The sequence below is a fragment of the Bactrocera oleae genome, chromosome 4 (genome assembly GCF_042242935.1).
Source record: "Bactrocera oleae isolate idBacOlea1 chromosome 4, idBacOlea1, whole genome shotgun sequence".
NCBI classification, from domain to species: domain Eukaryota; kingdom Metazoa; phylum Arthropoda; class Insecta; order Diptera; family Tephritidae; genus Bactrocera; species Bactrocera oleae.
Window position 1 is genome coordinate 11,005,541 of NC_091538.1, and position 24,955 is coordinate 11,030,495.

General features: G+C 30.2%; 2 protein-coding genes and 1 long non-coding RNA gene across 3 annotated transcripts; 1 reads left to right on the forward strand and 2 right to left on the reverse strand.

Moving 5' to 3' along the window:
- The first annotated feature begins 3,238 nt into the window (after nucleotides 1-3,238).
- On the forward strand, nucleotides 3,239-6,277 carry Daao2 (D-amino acid oxidase 2). Its single transcript, XM_036375110.2, has 5 exons — nucleotides 3,239-3,513; nucleotides 4,352-4,561; nucleotides 4,748-5,044; nucleotides 5,777-5,970; nucleotides 6,039-6,277. Exons 1-5 carry the CDS (start codon nucleotides 3,317-3,319, stop codon nucleotides 6,170-6,172), a joined length of 1,032 nt encoding a protein of 343 aa, XP_036231003.2. The 5' UTR covers nucleotides 3,239-3,316; the 3' UTR covers nucleotides 6,173-6,277.
- Nucleotides 6,278-7,176: 899 nt separating this feature from the next.
- Nucleotides 7,177-11,438, reverse strand: Plekhm1 (Pleckstrin homology and RUN domain containing M1). The gene is made up of 8 exons (XM_014241770.3): nucleotides 11,039-11,438; nucleotides 10,770-10,957; nucleotides 10,268-10,579; nucleotides 9,476-10,189; nucleotides 9,233-9,408; nucleotides 8,997-9,165; nucleotides 7,908-8,261; nucleotides 7,177-7,817 (listed from the first exon to the last, which is right to left on the reverse strand). The coding sequence occupies exons 1-8, from the start codon at nucleotides 11,166-11,168 to the stop codon at nucleotides 7,617-7,619; spliced, it is 2,244 nt and encodes a 747-aa protein (XP_014097245.2). The 5' UTR covers nucleotides 11,169-11,438; the 3' UTR covers nucleotides 7,177-7,616.
- A 1,801-nt stretch (nucleotides 11,439-13,239) lies between these two features.
- LOC118683178 (uncharacterized) lies at nucleotides 13,240-18,212 on the reverse strand. Its single transcript, XR_011395916.1, has 2 exons — nucleotides 15,627-18,212; nucleotides 13,240-15,561 (listed from the first exon to the last, which is right to left on the reverse strand). It is a non-coding gene; the product is annotated as an uncharacterized lncRNA (long non-coding RNA).
- Nucleotides 18,213-24,955: the final 6,743 nt, after the last annotated feature.

A 24,955-nucleotide genomic window follows, 5' to 3' on the forward strand; every position in this document is an offset into this window, starting at 1 on the left:
GAAAACTATTTCATTTGACGAGATATCTTCACGAAATTTGGCATGGATTATTATATAAGGCAATAATAAAATATCCGAAGAAATTGTTCATATCGAAGCACTATAGCATATTGCTGTCATACAAGCTGAACGATCGCAATCAAGTTCTAAGGAACCTTATATATTTGTGAAGGGTTTTATAGCTTCGGTGAAAACCGAAGTTACCGCTTTTTCTTATTATCAGATAAAAAAATACAAATATCGCTTGCAAAATTTTTTTTTTAATTTATTTTATTTGCAATCTGTCTTAATAACATTTAGCAAAATTAAGCAAGTAATCATAAACAACTTGAAAAATATCATGTTTGATAGGTTTTGTAGGAAATTGATTGCTCAACAAAATGGTTGCTTACGATTTTTTTGTAAAACTACGGTTTTATAAACAGTTGCAGTTTCATTTCATTTTAAGGCACATTTTTTTTCTTTTCATTTTTATAACTCAATGAAAGAAATTAATTTTAAATTGCAAAACTCACAGTTACGTAGGAAATTTACTATAAGGCGGTAGACCTTCATGTTAATTGTAACGCAGCGGTAATAGAGAGACTTGCTTAGCGGTGTCTAAGAAGCTATTTTTTAGAGTACCAAGCGAAAAAAAAAATATTTAATTTTTTTTTGAACGCACCCTAATATACATACTTACACATACAGTTACGTAAGCTGTTATTTTATAACTTTTTTCCACATAAATATTTTCCATAAATAAACAACCAAATAAACATATATGTGTGTGTATGTATGATATATTTTTAACTGTAACTATTGTTAATTAGATGAATAACTGTAATTATATCAGTTGTACGAGAAAAATACCTAAAAGTTGTATAGTAATTACTTAATAGATTAAATAATGACAGAAAAATATGTGTGTGTATAAGTGCATATAAAAATATACATATGTAATATTAAATAACAATTAATTAATATGTATTTATTTGCGAGTAAGTTGAAAAACAGAAAATTATTGTGTAAGTGATTTAAATAAATTTAAATAAATAAACAAAAATTTAAATAGAAATAAAAATATGAAAAACGTTAACTGCGGTTGCACCGAATGTATATTACCCTACACAGGTGCATTTTTTATAGCATTAAACGGTATAAAAAGATTTTTATCTTTTATTTGATCAGTCAGTTTGTATGGCAGCTATATGCTATAGTGATCCAATATGAACAATTTCTTCTTAGATTATAGCAATTGTTTAGAAACCATGACAAATAAAAAAGTTTTTCATACAAGGACTCGGGTTGAATCGGTCAGTTTGTATGGCAGCTATATGCTATAGTTGTCTGATATCGGCGGTTCCAACAAATGAGCAGCTTCTTGTCAACAAAAGGATGTGTGCAAAATTTCAAATCGATATCTCAAAAAAGGCACGGTCCACTGACGAACGTTAAGTGTTTGCCAAGAAAGCAGAGCTGAATAAGAGCGAGCTGAGAAGTTTCGATACGAAGAGTATTTGGTGTGAGATGATCTCAGCGCTCTGGCTATTGAACCAGGTGGCAAACCACTGAGAAGGAGACAATCCTTCATCTCCCGTTTGTTGTACGGTAGCTTCTAGCTTTCTACTGAAAAGAATTTAGTGAACAACAGTTAAACAGGAAATGGCTTGGCGTTAACTTGGATATACTAAGAGGTGGCACTACATCTCGTGTACTATGTAATGATAAAACTTATAGGTATGGAACGCTCATTTAATTTGACTTATAATTAGTTTGATAGGACATTTTTAGACAGCTCGCAAGCCTTTTACAAAATATTTTTTATGAAAATGCTTTATCAGCAGATCACGGTATATAAAAAAAATAGCACTAAACTGACAATGTTGCTAAATGAAGACCACGGAAATTCTCTCAAAAGGAAAACTTTTTGCTGAAGCAACGCACTAGAAAGAGTTTTAGATTTACTAGAGCCCACCAAATAATGTTTGACGGTTAGTGAAGGGCATTTATTTAAAAAAAAAAATAAATAGGTCAGGCAAAAATTGGGTGAAGCTCATATTGGGTTTACGGGTCAAATAAAATTATTTATGAATCGAAAGAAAACGAAAATAAGGGATTGAATAACATGTTAGAAGACCGCAGGGCCGGAGGTTTAATCGCAAGCGCCAGACCGCTACGAAAGATTTGGGTTAAAGTTTCTATGCGTTTCTTAAGACTGAATTGACAAATTTAAACGAAACTCTTACGTGCCTTAGTCTATGTATAACATATTTTATATATGTATGCTAGCGCATTTAGGGTATTTTTCTTAATGAATTCACTGGTTAAATAACCGATACAACTACCGTATACATTGGTTAGTGCTACCATATAAATCTGGTAGTACTACCATAATCTCAATTTATATATTATTAATTAATATAAATTACTAAAATAATTAAATTTAAAAATAAAATAATTAAAATTAATTAATAAAATAATTAAAATTAATTAATTAATATTAACATTCTTTGGTGTTACCCTGCAAGTTGGTACACCCTGTGCGGTTTTCGGGATGTGCTAAAAATTATCACTGCTAATGAGCGCCCTCTAAGGAATAAATTAAATAACTGGTTTGTTATGAGGTATAAATATATGCTAAGGTTAGAAAATAGTCAGATAAACTTACACTCGTGGCGATTTATGAATATGGGTGTGTACTATTTATAGGAAATTTTGGCATTCTGTAATTTTGTATGTAAAAATAGCAAGCCCTTTCCTTACACATCAATAAAGGGTGTTTTTTAGGCTTGTGGTTTCAAGAAGCAATAAAACGCGTATAATATAATGTTATGAGTTGCGTCGCCCGAACTGAACCATTATTTTGGTAATAAATTTTCACGATTTGTAAACTTTGTACTGGAGTATGTACTGGAGACATGATGAAAAGGCAAACCAAACTGGGTAGAAATCAAGTAACAGTTGACTGTGTTGTATTGCTTCATTGAAAACCCCGCGTCTAAAAAGGCAACCTTTATGTAAATTTTAATCATGAATTGCATAAAGTACCAATCGAATCAAAAACTTTTCATCAAATAGACAACTGATAAGCCGGAGAGTTTGTTTGGAAATATAAAACACACAAACAATAATTATCTCAATACATACCCACACACACACATACCTATATTTCATATTTCAACAGATTACAAGTGCTCTGCTGTCAATATAAGTACTTGCTAAATTAATTGCAGATTATAGCGTCTATCACTTTACAACAAAGGACCGATAATTTAGTACAACGATCACCGTCGTTAAGTGCACAATTCAGACCCGTTAAAGCAGTTGTGCGGTAATGCGTATCGCGGTTATTGGTGGCGGCGTAAGCGGCATCACTTCGGCTGTGCAGATCTTGGAGTATTTGAAATCCATCGGCTCAGCCGTGAAAGTAACAGTGCTCTCTGAGGCTTTCTCACCGAATACCACCGGCGATGGCTCAGCTGGTCTGTGGGGTCCTTATTTGTTGGGCGGCACTCCCACAGCGCGTGTACAGTGAGTTGAGAAATATATATTACAGCAAAATAAAAAATATATGTGCATATATGTATACATATATAATAGGGCTCTTAAAATTATTTGAATAACCGGTATGTAACCGTTCGTATGAATATTAACCGAATAATACTATTCGAATAGTCGTAACATTGTTTGAAAGCCAATAAAAATAAAGATCAATAAAAATAAGAAAATCAATGAATAGTCGATAACGAACGGTTGACCGGTTAGGCGAAAATGAGCGATTAATCGAATAGGCGACGATTAACGACTATACGAATACGATAAGCCGAATTATATTATGTATTCGAATAATGCCCTGTCCGGTTAATCCGGTAAGTCGTTTAGTTGAATACCAAGAACTCTAATATATAATATAATTTGTAAACCAACAAACTTACATGAATATTTTTGGTACATATAACATATTGTAGAAAAGACACTTTGTAGATACTCGAAACAACTCGCTCAAAGCGGTCTAATGATGTTATATTACGAGAGTCTGCATGAATTGGCAAAAATAAAATAAAATTATAAATGTTAAAAAGAAAAGGCTTCTTAAATCGGTAACCCTAGCTCTCTTATGCAAACCTCTCCCCACCGAAACTGATCAGATAAATAGATTACGTCATAAGGCGATGCGAACGTCATTTCAACATGTTATATAAACTCATTACGGTTTTGTCTAAGTAGCTCTTTCGGTCGATATTTGATTATTAAGAGTAGTTTTTACTCGAACACACACCACTTCCGCCACTTCTATGAGCCGCTGCAGTATCTTTATGCGCTAAATACATATACCGCTCTCTCTCTCTCTCTCTCGCTTTAATTGCAGTCGCTGGTCAAAACACATGCATGACTTTCTCGAGCAAATCTGGTTGTCTGAGGATGCTGGCGAGGCAGGTGTCTGCCTTATACCATGCCTAAGGGTAACCACAACCACAATGGATAATAATGTTTTCTGGAAGGATATTGTTTATGGTTGTCGTCGACTTACACAAAAACAATTGAATGAGCTGAATATAGGAAGAGCAAAAAAATATACGTAAGTAAAGTATAAGCGAAATGTGGTCAGGTGGAAATTAGAAAGGGTGAGTACGAACCGATAAGATGCATATAAAAATGTGGCTTGAGGCTAGTGGTCATGGAGGGATGTAACTGTAGAAAAAATGTTTATCGATTTCGATATAGTATATGTGAAATCAATTATATGATATCTAACTTTTTCCAGCGATGGCATACATTTCATTACATATACCTCTGAGCCGATTAAGCTGCTACCTTACTTAATGAAGCGTTTCCAAGCGAATGGCGGCAAAATTGTTCAACAAAAGATCGTCAATTTGGAGGAGTTCATAACGAACTGCGATTACGATGCTATTATTAACTGCTCGGGGCTGGGTTCGCGTGAGTGCGTAAAAGATAACGGTATGTTTCCGGTACGTGGACAAGTTTCGCGCGTCAAAGCAAATTGGCTGTATTATGCGCTGCTGGATGAGAGCGACGATGGCAATTATATTATACCAAAGTGAGTAGGAAAGAGATTCTGTTTTTTCTAATTACTAAGCAAAAGCAAAATAAAACTAAAAACTTTTTGTAATTTTTAAAATTTGAATTGAACTTTAAGAGAAGATTTTAAATTTTGAAAACTATTTTTAAAATATTTATTTAAATTAAAAAATAGCAAATCTAAACTCAAAATTAATTTTTTAGTTTTTAAAATATTGAAATCTCAATATAATAAGCCGGAACTCAAAAAGCGCAAAACTTTGTTTAAAATATTAAAATTAAAAATGATAAAGGCAAACTCGAAACAAATTATCTGCCAAATTGAATATAAAATTAGATCAAACTAACCTCAAACGTAAATATAAAATATCGAAATTGAAAAAAAAAACTTAAACGCAAACAAATTTAAAAAATTTAAATAAAATATAAGAAAACTAACCTCAAACCTAATAATTAAATAACAAAAAAATAAAAAACTCACTCGACACCTGATTTGAAAATATTAAAATTAAAAAATAGTAGAGCTAACCCGAAACAAATTTAAAATAATTTTAATCAAAGCATAATATGCATGCTAAACTCAAAACTCTCAAAACTAAGTTTAGAATTTAATAAACCCAAACTCAAAACTAAGTTTAAGTTTGAAATAATGAAATTAAAAATGTAAAAAACATACGCAAAACAAATTATCTACAAAACTACATTTAAAATACTATAATTAGCCAAAACTAACCGCAAAGCTAAATTACAGTTGTGAAACAGTCGTTTTGGGTGGCACACACCAGGTAGACGACAGCAACACTAAAGTATGTCCGATTGACAAGGCATTCATTGTTAATGGCTGTCGAAAAATTTTGCCCAGTCTTGAGCATGCGCAACAGCTGTACGATTGGGTGGGGCTACGACCCGGACGTGATGCGCTGCGTTTGGAGGCAGAGCAAGGCGGTAAATATATTAAAAACTAAGAATATTATTGAAAATTATGATTTAATTTTATTTTTCTACATTTAAAGGCAAAAAAATTGTCATACACAATTATGGACATGGCGGCAGCGGTGTCACCTTGGCTTGGGGTTGCGCTGAAGATGTGCTACAGCTGCTGAAAAACGAGTTGCTAGCGCGCAAACTGCTAAAATCGAAATTATAACAAAGAAATATTGCAAAAAGAAAAATGTGAAAACTCAAGCTTTATTTGTTAATAACAACAATGTATAGCATTTACTATTGTTTAATAAATTTGCAAGTTATATAATATTAGCTGTTGTAGCCACTTGCAAGTCAGAACAAATGCATTTTTTGTGAAGTGGTTAAAAAAAATTTGAATTTACAGAATTTAATGTAATTTAGTAAGCGTTGACTAATTTTGAAAATTTTTGGTTTTCCTTCATCTCGAAGCCGCACTAAAGAATTTCGAAAACCCTTGCCACGACAGTCGAATCTACTTAATCGAAACGGACCCGGATTTTATACGGCCAAGCGCTGTCAACTTGGCAAAATTCTGCCGCTACAACAACAACAACAGGATCTCCGAAATGAGTGTTGCGGCGGTGAGCAAGATTTTGCTGCTTACAATTATTGCAAATTTAAAACCAAAAAAATTTACTTCTACAATCGCCCTATAAAGTACATATATATTAGGGTGGGGCGTAAAAAAAAATTTTTTTTTGCTTAGGCTGAGAGTAAAATTTGTAGATTATAAAAAAAAATTTTGGAAAAAAATTAACATCTAAAAAATTTTTTTTTTGCTCCACCCTAATATATATATATTATTGTAAAGCATATATATATATATATATATATAAAATAATCAGAGTGACGAGCTGAGCCGAATTAGCCATATCCATCTGTCCGTCCGTCTGGCTGTACATATGCGTACTAGTCCATCAGTTTTTGAGATATCGATCTGAAATTTTATATGCGCCCTTTTCTCACCAAAAAGCTGCTCATTTGTCAGAAAGGCCAATATCGGACCATTATAGCATATAGCTGCCATACAAACTGAAAGATTGGAATTAAGTGCTTATATGGAAAGCTTCTACATTTGACGAGATATCTTCACGAAATTTCACATGGATTATTATGTAAGGCAATGATGCAATCTCCGAAGAAATTGTTAAGAACGGATGTAACCGCTCAATAAAAAGTAATTGCTTGAGTGCAACAAAAAGCGTGCGTTTGTTATACAACTTTTAGTGGATATTTTGTATACTATGTGTTTTTTTTTTATTAAATTATACATACTTGTATACATATATACATTGAAGATATTGAGTAGATTTTGTAGCAGGGTGTAAATTCTTTAGTTGTAAATTATATGGCTGTGTTAAATCAGCTTAACATACATAGCATATAATTAATTAAGCTAATTAGTGAGCATATGTACATATGTATGTACATATATGTACTTTGAATATAAATACTTTAACATGAGCTTAGTAAAGAGATGCGCACGTTTGCTTTGCTACGCCTTTACCGTTATAGTTGCAACACATACTTTATTAATTGCGCTTTTACACACACACACTTAACTAATTATGTATGTATATACCTAAAATATTTTAGAACACACAATAGATGTTGTTGTTGTAGATCTAGTGCATTGCCTGCACTTCACCCACTTCGCCCACAGCTTCAGCGTTTTCAGTTGTTGCTGCAGACAAACTTTGTGCATTTCCAGCAAAATTTGCTTCTTCTAAATCCAACTCCTCTCTTTTACGCCTGCGTTCACATTTCGGGCATGGCTGCTGCTCGTTGAGACATTGTGCATGAAAGACGGCGCCACAAATTTCGCACTGCAAAAATTAGCAAAAAGAATTTTTTGTAAAGCATGCTGAAATTCTAAAATATAACTGTAATTAGTTATAATGATCACAACAACTCACCCTGTATGTGGTTTCAATGTGAAATGGATATAATACGCGTGAACTCTTGCAAATTTCACAAATGAAACCTTTGACGCTGCACAACGGACACTTCAATACATGTCCTTCGCCTATTTTGTATGCCTTTTGCAGTTGTTGATAGAGTGTGCCACGCAATATTAAATGCAAATCGCTTACGGAATATAAATGTATATGCTCGTAGAGATATTCACGTCCATAGAATTGCAATTGTAGTAGTTGTATACTTTTCGGCTCACAGGTGTATAGGTAGGCGCGTAGAAAATTCAAACGTATGCGCAAGGATTGCAGGTCGGACATGGCGTCGTAGGCGTTATAAATTTCAGGGTTCAAAAGCTGTAAAATATAGTTTTTATGAAAAACAGGACAAAACATTAATACCCTCCACAGGTACATTTCTTATGGTATAAGAGGATATAAAAAAATCTTTAACTTGATTTTTAACGGTCAGTTTGTAGGGTAGCTAAATGCTATAGTGGTGAGATCTGAAAAATATGTTCGGGAATAGCAGCGTTGCCTTGAACAATGTTCCTGACCGAATTTTGAGAATATATCTCACCAAACAAAAGAGTTTTCCAAACAAGTACTTGATTTCGATTGATCAATTTGTAGGACAGCTATATGCTATAATGGTCCCATCTGAACAGTTCTTTCGGAAATTGTAGCGCTGTCTTGGACACTAATTTATGACTAATTTCGTTAATATATCTCGTCAAACAAAAAAGTTTTTCATATAAGAACTTGTTATTGATCGGTCAATTTGTATGGCAACTATGTGCTATAGTGGTCCGATCTGAACAATATGTTCGGAGATTATAGTGTTACTTTGTAGAATAATTCATGTCAAATTTCGTGAATATATCTCGTCAAATAAAAAAGTTTTTCATATAAAGACCTGATTTCGTTTGAACATTTTGTATGGCAGCTATATGCTATAGTCAACCGATATCGGCAATTCTACCAAATAAGCAGCTGCTTGCGAAGAAAAGAACGTGTGCAAAATTTCAGATCGAAATCTCAAAAAAAAATATATTTTTTAGGATCTACGACGTTTTAGAGCGCATATCTTACCTCCAAATCAATAACCGGCTGATTACGAAACTCGGTTAAGAAAAGTGCAGCACGCTTCGATACTGCATACTTTCGAAAGTCCCAATTGTAGATGATTTTTGCTGGTATCATCAACTGCTCCATGTCCATGCAGTTATCACAAAAGTAATTGCCACTGAAACCGCAAACTCTGCAAAAATAAAAGCCAAACAATTAAAATATATTTGTAAGCAAAATTTTTTGTAGAAGAAACGCACTGAAAGTTCGTGTAACCAATACCCAAAGGATGTTGGCATGATTTGCAGAGAAAACCCTGCGCGTCCAAACCGGGTTGCCGCGCCAGCTTGTACATCTGTTCCAGCATTTCTTGTATTTCGCTGACATTCATGCGATCCAATTTAGAATTGGGCACCACTTCGAAGTCTAAGGTCAACTAAAATTCAATATACAAGTAATTGTTAAAAAGTGGAAATATGCGCATAACTTAATGTCAAACTTACACGACTATCATTTGAATCACTGCCATTGCTCTCACCCTCATGCTCTGTTGCAGCCTCACCATCTGCATGTGTCACATATGTGCGCTCCACGGTCAAAGCATTATGTTTAATTTGTATTTGTAGCTTTTCGCGTTCATGCTTGCCCAACAAAGTATTGTAGCTGAGCGTACTGGCATTACTCGAAGCACGTCTATATAAGGGCCGCTCCAAGATTGGTGTAGTCAATTCGGACACCGAAGATTCATCACCCGACCACGATGTGTGCATTAAATTCTGTAGCGAGTTACCAGGCGTTATGGGCGATGTTGGCTCCGTTTTATAGCCAGCTTCACCGGTTATATAGTCGCGTATGCGCGCTTCAGCAAGTTCCCTTGATTTTTTACGTTTCTTCTTTGATTTGTGACCTTTGAATGCATACTCGTTATCTTCTGGCGTATTTTTCTCGCCAGTTTGACTTTGATTTGCGGCTTCTTCGGTACTTTCTTCGCTTATCATTTGCATTTCATCGACAGCTTTCAACAGTATGTCGACACTTTCGCGTTGTGAGGCAATTTCTGCAGCGCTCGGCGATTGTAGCAGGGGTAAATTCTCAATCTTTTGTGAAAAAGCTTCGCTCGTGCTTATCGGACGTGGCGTTGGCAACATTGCAACGGCTTCAGCTACCTCAGCATCTTCAATGTCGAGTGTGTCGGCGATATCAACGCCGCTACTTATCTGCAATATGAATAAAAATAAATAATTTTCTTAAATTATATATATAAATAGTATTAATTAAATAGTGATTCACTTTACCGGACATGATTTCAACGGTGGCGTCCATAGCCCTGACAATTGCAATGCATAATCAGGCCAATAGTTGAGCAAGCTCGAATTTACTGGCAAATTAAACTGTACAAATGCTTCGATGCCTTCCATGGTCTTCGCAGCCATTTCTAGTCCATCACTATCTTTGAGCAATGCAAACTTTTTATAATACGGGCTTAGCGCTGAATTGCCTTTGCGCATATTATTTAGATAAGCGGAAAAGAGAGATTCATTAAGTGAGAGGCGTATCCAAGCGCGACACTGGCCGATTTCGCTAGTGATTTGCGAAAGTGTTTGAACCTAAAAAAATTAATAAAATAATTAAAGGAAAAAGATTTTAAGAAATAAATTAAAAGTTAAAGGAAAAAAATTTTATAAAATTAAGAAAATTAAAAAAAAATTATTTAAAAAAAATAAATAAAAACAAAAACATAAAATGAAGAAAATAAATAAAAAAAACAACAAACCTAATTGTTTCAAATATGTTTACCTGCTCGATAACTTGCTTGTGCATAAATATCAATAGAGGTGCCCAAAAGCTTGGCTCTGGCCGTCGTTCTTCATCTCCTGCTATCACACTTATCGTATTCCAAAGTAACGAATCCTTAAGGCCATGCAGAAAAATTGCTTCCAAGGTCGTGCATAGCGTGCTGGTGGATTCGCAAAGCTCCAAACTTTCTATAGTTGTTAAATAAGGTATATATATAATATATGCATGTAAAATATAACGTACGCATATACATAAATAAATGCACTTACCACACCCGCGCTGCTTTACTTCATATTGTATTTCACGTGAGTTTTCTATCAGCGTATTTATAAGCGCTTCTTTAATAGCATTTTCGCGCTTGCTGGAAAATTTGCTAAAACTATTGAATAAAGAACTCATTGTGTCGCAGGTAATTATGCTTTATTTCTAGGTCAAATGGTTTTCCTATAATATTATACCAGCTCAAGTGCGCACTTTCGTAAAGTCCTTCTGCTACTATTCATTTCATTTGGATATTATTCCAACAAAGATGTTTTATTTTGTGACAAAATTGATAAGCACGCAATTACCATTATATGTTGTTTTGTAAATTATTTTTTATTTATTGAAAATGTTTATTTGCCTTTTGTATTGTTTTGCAAGTTGTGATATCAGTGCACTTTTCGAAGTCAATTGTTTTGTTTATCGAATGCTATCGATAAGTATGACAACATAAAACAGCTGTTCGATTTTCAGGCATGGTTGTATTTTATGTAAATTTTGATTTGGCAAAGTATTCCAAATAAATGCGCATAATTTTTGATATTTAAGCCGATGAAAGATTCGAATTGATCCGTTTCAGAGAAATTTTCCACACCGACTTTGAAAACAGCGTTTCCACAAAAATGCTTTTAAAGTTTTGGGAGCGGATTACTTGCAGTTAGAAAGCCTTCCAAATACGCTTATAACCACAAAACTATTTGCCGGATCAACATCAAATTTTCGAAGCATATTTACAAATATATTTATGTTCAATATATAAACAATATTTTTTTTTTTTTTTTTGAAATTTACTACTTATATACGTTTTCTGGAAACAGCCCCTCAAAGCATTATCTCATTTCTCTTTTCCTGTACTATACTGTAATTTGCTAAACAGTTTTTGCTCACTCGCGCGCTTTTTTTGCGCTCATGCTGCAAACTTACGTTTAAACACACAAAAAAAAATAATAAAAAGTTATCCGGTTTAATTCAACGTAAGAGAGTAGTTGTGAACCTAATTAAATTGCTATATTTGTCTGCTATCTATCTCTATTTGTATATACCAGTCTCTCTCTCTTTTATAGACCAGTGCAGAAGCCTTTGAAAATGGTTAAACGTGGAAACGAAGGATAAAATAACAAACAAAAAAACAATACTTGGGTACTTTAATATTTCATATAAGTTTTGTGGTTATGTAAAGAAGGTGTATATAAGGAAGTTGTAGATCTTTTCATTACCTACAATTTTGCTGTAAAACTTTTTTCGATAGGACTCGTGGTTTTGGCGGAAATCGTGATAAAAACTTTCTAACCTTTTAAAATTAAACCAGCCGGCTCTTCTGCCTCTGCCCGACCTCAAATAAGCCGTAAATTATTTTTATTTTATTTTATTTTTATTTTTTATATTATCTTACGTTACCAATGTGATTTAATATAATATGATTTTTTTTTCTTTCAAAAATTATCTACGCTGATCTATTATAGCAGTTGCTTGTTCGTTTCGCTACTCTCCTAGTTTTAGTGAACTCAAGACAGTTAGAAAAAATCATTTATGATGCAAATAACTGAGAAGTAATCAAATACTTTGCTTTCCTCATTTACTTACCTATAGTATTGTAGTTGTCGATCTTATCAATTTCTGAATTAAATAAACAAAACTGTTTAATTTGTTTGAACATATTTTAAATATATATATATTTTTTATTTCATAATTCACCTTTAATATATCTCATATATTGTATGTATATGGTTTTGTCTTATTAATTTTTATTTCAGTTTTTCACATTGCATTTCACCATTATTACTATTATATTTTATTATTATTATTATTATTTTATATACAACTTACATTTAAAACTAAATTTATTATATTAATTTTTTTAAATATTTATATATTAATAATAATCATAAAGAGCGATCTTTAAAAATCATCTTCAGCATCGTCGTCATTACAATAATAGTCAGAATATATATATGTATGTATATATATATATTTATATTTATATATTATGTATATATACTTTTCTGTGAAATATATATTTTCATGTGTGTATATATACGTATGTATATTATCGGTTTATACGAAAGTCTGAATATATATATATATATGTATGTGTGTTTAGATCAAAGATCAAGTAAGAGTTTTTCTTTTTCTGCTTTTTTTCTACAATAATATATGTTCATTAGTGTACTTACTACGTTCTATAACACTTTTTATGCTTTATTTTAGATGTTTTTGTTTTTGTTGTTGTTATGATTAGTCAATCTTTTATTTTACTATGCTTTAAACTTATGCTACGCGTGTATGTAAGTATGTATGCTGTGTGTTCGAAATACTCATAAATCTTGTATTTTACATATTTTTTTGCAAATGATCGCCTGTTTTATGCGCTGCAGTATAAAATGCTTTAAGACCCGTTCACATACATACATATTATCAGACATGCAATTTTTTTTAATTTTACAAAACTTAGTGGCTAAGGAAAATTTTAGCTGATTTTTTATTTAATTTTTTTTTTGACTTTATTTTTTATTTTTTTAATGCATAATTGCTGTAATTTGAAAAAAAAAAGTTTTCAACTTTACTTTTCAAATTTTTCGCAGTTTTCCTTAGCTCTATGCAAACACTTATCTTTTAACAGTCGTTAATAAAAGTCTCCATACAAACATCAATTGTCATATACTATTTGTCTCCGCTACAAAACTCCAGCCTCTCTCTCTCTTACATATCTCAAATAGTATTTATACTCATTACTTTTTCTGCGCACCTTTCGATTACAAACAACAAAATGGTACACACATTTCAACTTTGCCTATTTATCGTTTTGTTAATGTGTGTAGATTATATATATGTATGACTTACTATATATTAACTTTCTATGCACCTTTCATTAATTTTTTCCATATTTCAAGTATGTAGGTAAGTCGTTTCTTACGTTCTGCATTTCATTTGTACATTTCTTACTTTTGTACGAGAAGCTCTTGTTGGCTATGTACAGTACCTGCCAATTGTAAACGTACACGCAAACTATTCTATTTCTATATTCATTAATATTACCTGTCGCAGCACTATTTCCACTCAGCATAACGAATTATAGACTGTCTATTACCGTTATAGCCATAATTATTGCAGATAAAAATTCAAAATTAATTCAGTACAGCTATATAAGTTAATAATGAAATATTGTTTTTTAACTATTTTTTCTTGAAATCTTACGTGTTGCGTTCTGAATATATGATTTTGTATGTATTGTGTGATTTTGCGCAGCTTATTGCCGATTCTGCTTGTTTTCTGTGCATATAATGCAAAGCTTCATTTAATTTTATTAAAATGTACTGTTAAATCGCATGAAAAGAATTACTTTAAGCTTTCGAAAAATTAATTTATTTTTATTTGCATGAAAAGAATTACTTTAAGCTTTAGAAAATTAAAAAAATATATATATTTTTTTTATTTGCATGAAAAGAATTACTTCAAGCTTTAGAAAAAAAATTTGTTTTTACTGAAATTAATTTTAGTTCAATAATAAAAAATTTTGCCGGCAGTATGCAGAAAAATATATTAAACATTTAAATCACATTTTGGGAGTTCGCAAGTTGTGCTCTTTTTTGTAGCAACCCTGTTTTTTTGGCTTTAGCGTCTAAAGCTTCAAGTTGTCATTTTTGAAAAATAATTGTTTGGGCGATTTGAATAATATTTTTGGTTAGAGGTGGCCGGATGGTGCGTAAAAGGTTGTCACCTGTTTTTTAGTCCAAGTGTTGGATCCCAAAAACGAAGATTTTAAATCAAATTCCAAAGAATTTACGTTGTAACATAAATATTAAAAATACCTTGTAAGGTAAACTCAAGAAATAAATTCTGGATTCGGCACTGTTTAGTACAAAAATATAAAGCTAGGTAAAGAAGCACTACAAATCTAATAGGTTTAAAAAAAAAGCTCACAGTTGATGTACTCTTTTATGGTTTAAACGGTTCACAAGGTTTAAGGCAAAATAATTTTGAAAAGGCTTGTCAACTGTTAGAATTATACTATTTTATGTAAAAAAAACGGAATTGTTTTGTTTTTCGAAAATAAGACCCACTCTACACTAAGTGACTTTTTAGTTGAACTATAAAAATACAAAAAGGAACACGATTTTCGAACTCCATGAATCTTTTTAGAGGCACACCTAGTGTGAAAATCTAAAAAAAGCAAATATCAAAAAAAAATACCCTTACAATTATTTTAAAATTTTAAAGGTATATTTATACATACTTTAAGAGTACACAGTAAAATATTTGAAGGATAAAATTTAATATTTTTCGAATTACATGCGATCTCCGACGGCGCTGAAAATGCTCCTCCTCCTGCTGCAGTGATTTCGGCCTTCTCAGTGGATGAAACAAAACGAAAAAAAAGATGCTTTTCCAGATGATATTGTCCGTACAATGACTTGCGGTCGAAAAAAGTCAAAATTTGACAAAATGACGTTTTTGAAGAAAAAAATGTTGGCCTGCCATTACGATTTTTGATCAGATCCGAAAACTGGTATGCACACAATTGTATGGAAAACTATGTATATACAGAACATGGGGTTAATAAAACGATTTTTGAAACGGAAACAAGAATTTATGCACCAAGAAAGCATCGTGGCCGAATTGCACATGCGTCAGAGGACATGCTAGCGCAGGGTTGCAACACAAGTGTACTTGTTGGTTTAAACATCTCGTATAGTTTGTGTGATTGGCTATTTTCCAACACTTGCTTGAAGAGAGCTAGTGATCGGATGACTTATTTCCGCGTAATCACTCAAGCAAATTTGTAAAATATAATTTAAAAAAAAAACCCTTTAAAATTAATTAAAATGAATTTAAAAACTGATGTAGGTGATGGTACCAATTGAACTCAGCGGTTACACTTAAAAGGCGGCTGTAACTCAAAAACTCTTTGAGATATTGATTTAAAATATTAGTTTGTTACTTTTAAAGATATAGCTTATTGAAATATGAAAAAAAAAATTTTCTTCAATTTTACACTGAGCGTGCCGCTTAAAATAAAAATTAATGCGTTTTTTTTTTTAATTTCAATCAAAAATCTATACCACAATGTCACACTTGCTTAAAAAAACTAGCACATTAGAAATAGTTTCAGTATATCTGTGTAGGCGTAAAATTTTATGCGTTATGAATGATTCTCAGTGTTTGAAGCAGACCCAAACTTGCACGAACCAGTTATTTTCAGACATTTTTGCATTTTATCCAGTATTTTGCTATGTTTCTTTGTCGTGTTATAATCAGCTGATTTCTTTGTTTTTGCTGTTATTATTTATTGTTTATGAATATCGAAATGTTTTTCTGCGCTTGAAATATTTTCTGCGATTTTTCTTAAGGAATTATGAAAATGTCTAAAATGGAAGAATTCGTTACGATAGCTTTGGATGTTTTAATGAAAAATTTTGAGTTTTTTATATATTTCGTTTTCTTTGTATTTAACAGCTGTTAGCTTCACTTACAGTAGACAAATTACGCCACTTGCTAAGAAATCGCAAAACGTTTGACTTAAATCGTTAAATGGCTATTTAATGCAAAGAACTTTCTTGTCTAATATTTGTTGTGAAGATGTCTACAACCGTTTGGCATAATTATGTATAAGAATAGCGAAATTTTGCTTTCATTAAAAACAGTGTAATAATGTTTTGAAGCGCTCAAGCGCCTTCACATGAATCGCCACTTTTCACTACAAAATGTTTAATTCAAAGAAACAGTCTACGTTAAAACACAAATTACATAAATTGGTTTGTGGCAGTGTAGCATTTTTCGTAATTTCTTGATTTTGTTTTTTCTTTTTGTTGGTTTTTGCATCGAAATAATTTACTTCACATACTCAATGCTAAATTGTAAAATGCATTTAATAGTACAACACTTTTACGGCATTTGTTTTTGTTTTTGTAATATTAAATTTTATGGTCGTAGTTCATTATCGATTGTTGTGTGTTTGCACTGCTGCACGCAAGTATGCATTTTAATGTATTTTTTTTTGTCTGCTTTGCATGCAAGTATTTTCGCAAGTATTTTTGAAACTTATTCGTTAATATGTATTACATATTTATCTATATATTGTTTTTTTGCTATCGTTTTATAAATTTGAAAAATTTAAAATTACGTATTTACTGCAACATATGTCAAATTTATATGCTTAATTGTTGCTATTATTTTGGTTGTAATATTTTTTTTCCAGTTTTTCTTCTTTGTTTTGTTTACAATTGAAATGCATATTTCAGTTTTATACTGTTTTCACAAATGTGCGTAGAATTTAAGGTTTCACTGTAGTTGTTGCTATGTATGAATTGCGTTTTTGTTGTTGCTTCAACATATTATTTTTTTGTAATAATTATTATAATTATGTAAGAGCTTGGCGTTTGAGTTTATTGTATGCTTTTTGTAACGTAATTTAGTTTTTGAATTGATTTTTGACTGCGTCCACTAAGTAATATATGCATATACAAGTATAGTACACGTATTTATGTAGATTGTTGTGTGTATAAGTGAACTTGAGAAATTTCGCTTAAAATTTCAACAATTTTTTAAATGTATTTTTGCATAAATGTTAAATATTTTTATTGCACTTGTTGGCAAATCAACTACAAAATATAATATAATATATATATAGCAGTATAGTGGTAGATATTTTGAGTATTTTTTCCATATACATATTTGTATTTATTGAAGCTGAGCGTAAGTGTGAATTTTCCTGCTGTTTTATCGTAATAATTTGCTATAATATATTTTTTGTTTTTCTACTGGCAGTGAAAATATGCGCAAAAAAAGTTTTTTTTTTTACTCCATTTCTCTGAGGTTTATGGCAAGCAGTTGCGTGAGATTAAATTATAAGCAGTGTTAAAGAGATGACCAACTCTGCTGTCACTCGGAAATGAGCGAGCAACTCGGCTACTCGACTTTGACAGTTGACTGAACATCGCTTTAACACTGCTTAAGAGCTTGTGCTTGAAGATCAGTAATGTGTGTGTGTTTGATTTGCAGCAACGATTTGCGAGTGAGTGGTTGCATGGTTGCTCTGCGAATTTTTAGGTTTTTTCATATGCAATATATAGTACAGTTTTATATATATGTATGTATATTATTTTAATAATTCGTTTTTGAAAACCCATTGTTTGTTAGTTGTTGTTGTTGTTTGCTACACATTTCTTTAGGTACGTCTGTGCCGACATGTCTGCGCCGTGGCGTCTTCAAATTGCTTGACATTCGCTTGTCTCCAGCCAACTATTTTTCATATATTATATTTAACTTTAATAATATTAGCTTCTTTACTTTTTCTCTTTTGTGTATTTGTAAGCTTTATAGCTTGGTTTATTATAAGTTTAATGGTAATTTTAATATTGCTGCAAAACAGGTACCTTTAAGGCGTGAAGGAATCGAGGAATCAAGATTGGGGGGATTGTGGGAAAAGATATAATAAACTATAAAAAGTAAAAAAAAAAAAATTGTGTAAAATATTAAAGAAAATAAAATACTTAAAAAGTAAAAAAAAAAATCAACTTAGTTTAAAAAATTTTATACAACAATTGAAATTTGTAAAAAGAGAAGCAAGCAACAACGTAAACTGCGTTGCACCGAAGCTAGATTACTCTACACAGCGGCATTTTTTATAGCATACAAGGCTATACGATGAAATTTTCGAGTCTCTTGATTTTGCTTGGTCAATTTACATGGCAGCTATGTATATGCTATTGTAGTCCGATCTAAGATCAATTTTCTTAGATATTCAAGCGATAGCTAAGATAATAATATGTGCCAAATTTCATGACGATAATAAAAAAGTTTTCCTTATAAGGACTTGAGTTTGATCGGTCAGTTTGTATGATAGCTATATTGTTATTGTTGTCTGATCTGAACAATTTCTGCGGAGATTGCCTTATTGCCCTAAACAATAACCCATGGCAAATTTCTTGTAGGTATCTCGTCAAATGAATAAGCTTTCCATACAAGCACTAGATTTTACACGTTTAGTTTACAAAGCAGTCATATGGTCGCATGATCCGATATCATCGATTCTGACAAATGAGCATCTTCTTAGTGTAATCGGCTACCAAAACTTTAAAAGCGTTTTTCTCGAAACGCTATTTTCAGAGTCGGTAAGAGCAATTACTCCGTAACAGCTGGACCGATTGACACACGAGCTCTTTAGATATAGGTATATTATATGTCAGCTAATAATCGAGGGTATAAACATTTTTGATAATAATGCCGATTTTTTCAGTCACTTTGAAGTATACATTTTTTCACAAAAAAATAGTTTTCTTTTAGGTCGCCATTTTGGCAAATTAAAAATTCAAATTTTTACTAGTCCTTAGATCATTGCCAGTATTCATCTATAGTAATAATAAGATTTTGAGGTTTTTGGATTTCAGATAATAATTCCTCATCGCCAAACACGTTTTTTCCAAGACCCTCCTAAAGATCGAACCCGTAGGCACTATAAAATTTTCCAAAATTATTTAATGAAAAAAATTTACAAAAACGCTTTTTTTGTTGCTTGCAATTGGATATAATCTCTTAAATGCCGTTATAACAAGTATGTTCTTTATGGTCTCGACTCAATAACTTAAATATATACAATAGATCATGAAACAACCGCAATGTATTGAATGAACCGCTCAAATTAAACAGATTACGGGAAAAAGAGTAATGGAAAATTTAATTTAACGTTCTTTTAAAGAATATTTAAAGAAGGACTTTGTGTTGCGGACTTTTATATTGTTTTTTATTTTTTTTTTTGAAAAAGGCGTATCATAATTCAGAATCTTTACAAGTAATAAAAAAGTAAAGCATTATAATAAAAAAATAAAACAAATAAAAAAACAAATAAAAAATCAAATAAAAAATTAATTTAAAAAAAAATACAAAAAAAAATAATAAAAAAAATATATAAAAAAAATTAGATAAATTGATGAAACAACAAAAAAAAATAAATAAGTAAATAAATTAAAATTAATCGAAAATAAGAAAGGGATGGAGGAATTTAAAGGTGAAAATATCGAGTTCATACCAAATAAAAAAAAAATATTTTCATATATTAATACTAAAGGGAAAGGACTTTTGTGCTCATATTATGCAATGAAATGCGTTTGTTTTATATAATTATATATTTAATTATTTGATATGCAAGAATCTTTGGCGATCAATTAATTACGGAAAATATTTATTTATTTATTTTTATTATATTTTTATTTGTTAATTAATTTTTTTTTTTTTTTTTATTTGATTCTGTTTTCATTTATTTTTATTTGTTATTATATATTTTTTATTAGTTTTAGTTATTTAATTTGTTTGTGTTTTTTTTTGTTCTTTTGTTTTTTTGGTCAAGGTAGCGTTGTAAAGTTGAATTGAGATGAACATTTTTTATACGATTACTTAAGCACGCATTTAATTGCTTCAATTAGTAAATACTCTGTTTATTTAATGCAAGTAATTGCAATACACATACATGCATACATACATATATACAGGTGAGCGTGTGTGTGTGTGTGTGGTGGTGTAATGCATTTCACTTTTAAGTGAAACTCAGCTCTCTCTTACGCTGTAAACTAAATCCTTAGCTGATTATTCACTAGCATTACTATCTGCACATATTGCCACACATCTGTACATACATACTCTATATATATATATATGTATGTATATTTGAATAAATAGTTTTTATGATTTTTTTTTTGTTTTTGCATGTGCTTTTTGTTCGTCGAGATGAGGTAGCATATATTCTTTTTTTTTTTAAATTAATTTTTTGTATGTGTATGTGTATATGATTTTGTATGTCGGAACTTGGGGAACACAAGCGTCACTACTACATTTACAGTGTGTGTATAGTATGTAAGTTGAAAATATTTAATATTTAGTAATGAATCTTTGTAATGACCTTAGAAAAGGGGTTTCAACAAAATTCATATACATACAAACATACATACGTATATGTATGTGTATGTATGTAATTTAACAGAATTAGAGTTTTTTAACAAACAAAACTGGCACAATAAATTGCTATAAATTTTTAGTGTTATGCTTTTTTATCAAGTTAGGCTACGGTTTAAGTAAAAACAACAAAAACAATTTTTGCGCATTTGAAATAACATTTTTTGGTTTTTACTTTTTACTTTTTGGTTTTTTGCATTTTTGATTTTTTTTTTGTGTTTTTTTTTGCTTCATAATACTTTGTCTAGCTTTCAATAAATTTGGTTTGCTTTAAAAATTTTACGGTTTTAGCGCTGTTTCACTAGTAGATTCAATCATGATTTTTGTTGTGTTTTTTGTTGCATTGTTTTTGTTTTTTTAATTTTATTTTAACAAGAAAATTTTTCTCAGGTGCTTATGGTTTAAAAGGTTGCTTAAGGTAGATTTTTTCACATTTATTTGCTTTGTCAACTTTGTTTGCATTTCCATTTGGTTCATGACACGCTAACGGCATACTTTTTACAACACGCGTTTTAAAAGTGCTTGCTTTATTTGGATTTTTGTTTTTTTTGATATATAAATATTTTAATATAATTTTGTGTTTTGTGGTTGCGTAAGGTTGAATTAATTATTTAAAAATGAACATTTAACCTAAGTGTTTACAAGTTTAGGATAGAGGCGTTTAATATTTCTTGTATCTTAATTGTTGTTGTTTTTTTTATTTTTGCTTTTTTGCTTTTAGGTTTAGATTATATTGTAGGTGGTTGAAATTAATTCCCTACGTACAATTTACACGCTTGAAAAGCCGGCTCATACATTTTTGTTCTTCCCACAAAAGAGACTCTTTGCTTATATAATAATTTTTAATATTATTATTTTTTGAATTTAAAAAAAAAATTTTTTTTTTTCAATTTTAAATCTTTTTTTTTTATTATTAAAATAAATTTTTATTATATAAAAAAAAATTTTTTATTAAACATTTTTGTTTTCTAACTTTATATTTTTGTAAATGCACTCAGCTTTACATGTGTGGAATTTTCTTTTTAATTTAAAAAAAAATTATTTTATTGTATTATACATTTTTGTTGTCTAACTTTATATTTTTGCAAATAGACCACTTAAGCACTCAGCTTTACATGTTTTTACTGCTTGGCAATTGCGCGTGGAAAGGCATATTTAATTATGTTTATGAGAAAATATGTTAAACGCTTGATTTTTATGCTTTTTATGTCAAAATGCAGCGTTACTACACGCCTGCGCATAACTAATGCTAACTTTTCTTAACTATATACATGCGAATTTTAGTCACTATCATTAAATCATGATTTTTTATTTATTTTTCATACAAACTTTTGCTTGACTTTTACACAAAATTTACATTGCTTCCCTATAACGGTGCTACCATATAGCGCTTACACCTATTATAATCTGTATTATAATCAATGCAGTATTTCTTTCAGTACTCTACTGCCCCGCCCACAATTTGCTGCTGCGTAGCTAACGCACGCCCGTTGCTTAACACAAACAATACTTTACTTAACATTGCTTTGCGTGTGAGAGTTATGTTCTTTTCTCTTAATTTTTACGCATACATACTTCTCACTTTAATTGAAATTTTTTTTTCGCTACTCGCTCCAGTCTCTTTAATTATGCTGGCGCACATTACAAAGCAATTCACAGCCGTTTTGCATTATTGCCCCCCGCTAACTTAGCCAACTTTATTGAAAAATCCGCTAAATAAATTTACAACTCCACTTATATATGTATGTGTGTGTGTGTGCATCAATTGCATCTCGTTCAGACGTCTAAAGAAGTTGAAATGTTTGCAAGTTTTTTAATTATTTTGCAAAAAAAGTCTCTCTTTCTATTCTCTCTCAGTGTTCCCTACACGCTATAGGCTGCAACGTTCAGTTTTTTTATTTTTATTATTTTTATATTAAATATATGTAATTTTTACTACATACATTTTTTATATTTTTTTCTACAAAATTTTTATCATATTTAATTTTTTATTACTGGAAAAGTCTCAAAAATTTTGAAGTCTAGAATTTTACGAAAATAATTAACGTGAAATGGCCAATACATGTGGTAGGTTTACTTAATTTATATATTTTAATTTTTTATAATTACTAAATTTAGTTTCTAAGAAAAAACAGTCAAAGTCAGTGTTTAATATTAAAATGTTTTTTTTTATTAATCAATTTTTATTAATAAATTTTTTTTATTAAAAACTTTTTTTTATTAAAAAGTTTCTTTTTATGAATAATTTCTTTTATTAAGAAATTCTTTCGATTACTAATTATTTATTACGAAATTTTTTTATTAGTTTTTTTTTTAAATAATTTTTTTATTCAAATTTTTTTTTATTAAATATTTTTTTATTAATTATTATTATTTTTTTTTTTTGTAAAAATTATTATTGTTTTGCTTACTTTTATATGTTATATAATGTTTTTATATTAAACTTCCTTACTTACACATATGTGTGTATATGTATTTCGTTAATTTCGTTTTGCTTCGGAAAACTTTTGTTAGCCTCTTAAATGCATACACAAATGCTGTGTTGCAAAAGAACTAATTTTAATTGAAAAACCTATAAAATTTTATGTATATACCTAAATAAATTTTTGAAATTGCACTTTTCACTCAAATATTAGCACAATATAGACGAATTTTTTTACATTAACAATTTTTTTTTGCATCATTAACTTATGAAGTGGGAGTTAAAAAAAAAATGAAAATGACGGCAGTTCTTTTACTTAATTAATTTAGTTAATGTAATATTTTGAAAAATTTATTAATATTAAATAAAAAAAATTTATTTCTACTACAATAAACACTTAATTCGTTTAAATACTTGTATAGTGAATAAAAAAATTTGATTAATCAGCACTTTTCTAAACATTAAAAAAAATATATATATATACATACATATATGCATACAGGGTTGCCAATAATACATTGGAATACAATTGAATCAGCATTTAAAGTAATTTTATTTATTTTCTAATGCCGAAAATTTGAAATAAAAATAATTTTCAAATTTCAAACCCCTGATGCCAGATTAAAAAAATTAAAACCCGAAAATTTCTATTTAAAAAATAATTTTCGAATTTCTAATCACAAAACCGGATTAAAAACTCAAAAAAAAAGTATTAGCTTTGGTAGAGCTGAGCTCATGCTACTACCGGGGGTCACAGCTGGCGGATAGTGAACGCCCTAAATTAAGTTGGTTAGCTGCGAATAGCAATACGACCAAGAGCTGCAGGAGAGGAGGGCTTAGCTCAAAAAGCCTCATGCGCGCAGTTAACCTTCGGCGAAAAGTCGAAAATCATTTCAATTGAGTTTTTTTTATTTGGTAATCCCGAAAATCTTAATCAAAAGTAATTATCAAGTTTCTAATCCCGAAATCGGTTTAAAAAAAATTTAATACCGAAAAGCTCAATTAAAAATATTTATAAAATTTCTAATGCCAAATATCAGATTCTAAATTAAAAAAATTATAATAATTAATCCCAAAAACGAATCAAAAATTATAAATTATAACTTTAATCCCAAAACCGAATCAAAAATTAAAAAAAAAATATTATAATTATCTTTGTAAAAGACTAGCTTATATAAAAAAAAATTTCAACAGATTTTAACAGCTTTGTCTGATTTACATATAATTTCTTTTAATTACAGTTTTGCAGTTAGAAATATGTAAGTCAGTTTATTGATATTAATTTTTTATACTTTTCATTGCAGCTTTTGATTTGAAAAACTATTGTTAAATTTGTTACTGCAATTTTTAAATTAAAATTTATTTTAATAAATTTTTGATTTTGATTCTGATTTACGAATTGAAAATTAAATTTTTAATCTTTGATTCTGATTTTTGGGTAAAAAAAAATTTTCAATTTATAATTTAGATTTTGCCAATTTTTTTTTGAAATTTTAATTTTTAATACAAAATTTTTAGTTAAAAAAAGCGCAAATTTGCATATGTATATATATATATA

Excerpts from the sequence above, each read along its gene's own strand:
- Daao2 (XM_036375110.2), top strand. The coding sequence starts at position 3,317 with ATGCGTATCGCGGTTATTGGTGGCGGCGTAAGCGGCATCACTTCGGCT. Across the intron at positions 3,514-4,351 it reads ACTCCCACAGCGCGTGTACA|TCGCTGGTCAAAACACATGC; the intron begins GTGAGTTGAGAA and ends CTTTAATTGCAG. Across the intron at positions 4,562-4,747 it reads GGAAGAGCAAAAAAATATAC|CGATGGCATACATTTCATTA; the intron begins GTAAGTAAAGTA and ends AACTTTTTCCAG.
- Plekhm1 (XM_014241770.3), bottom strand. The coding sequence starts at position 11,168 with ATGAGTTCTTTATTCAATAGTTTTAGCAAATTTTCCAGCAAGCGCGAA. Across the intron at positions 10,190-10,267 it reads CACCGTTGAAATCATGTCCG|ATAAGTAGCGGCGTTGATAT; the intron begins GTAAAGTGAATC and ends TTCATATTGCAG. Across the intron at positions 8,262-8,996 it reads AGCCGGTTATTGATTTGGAG|CTTTTGAACCCTGAAATTTA; the intron begins GTAAGATATGCG and ends TATATTTTACAG.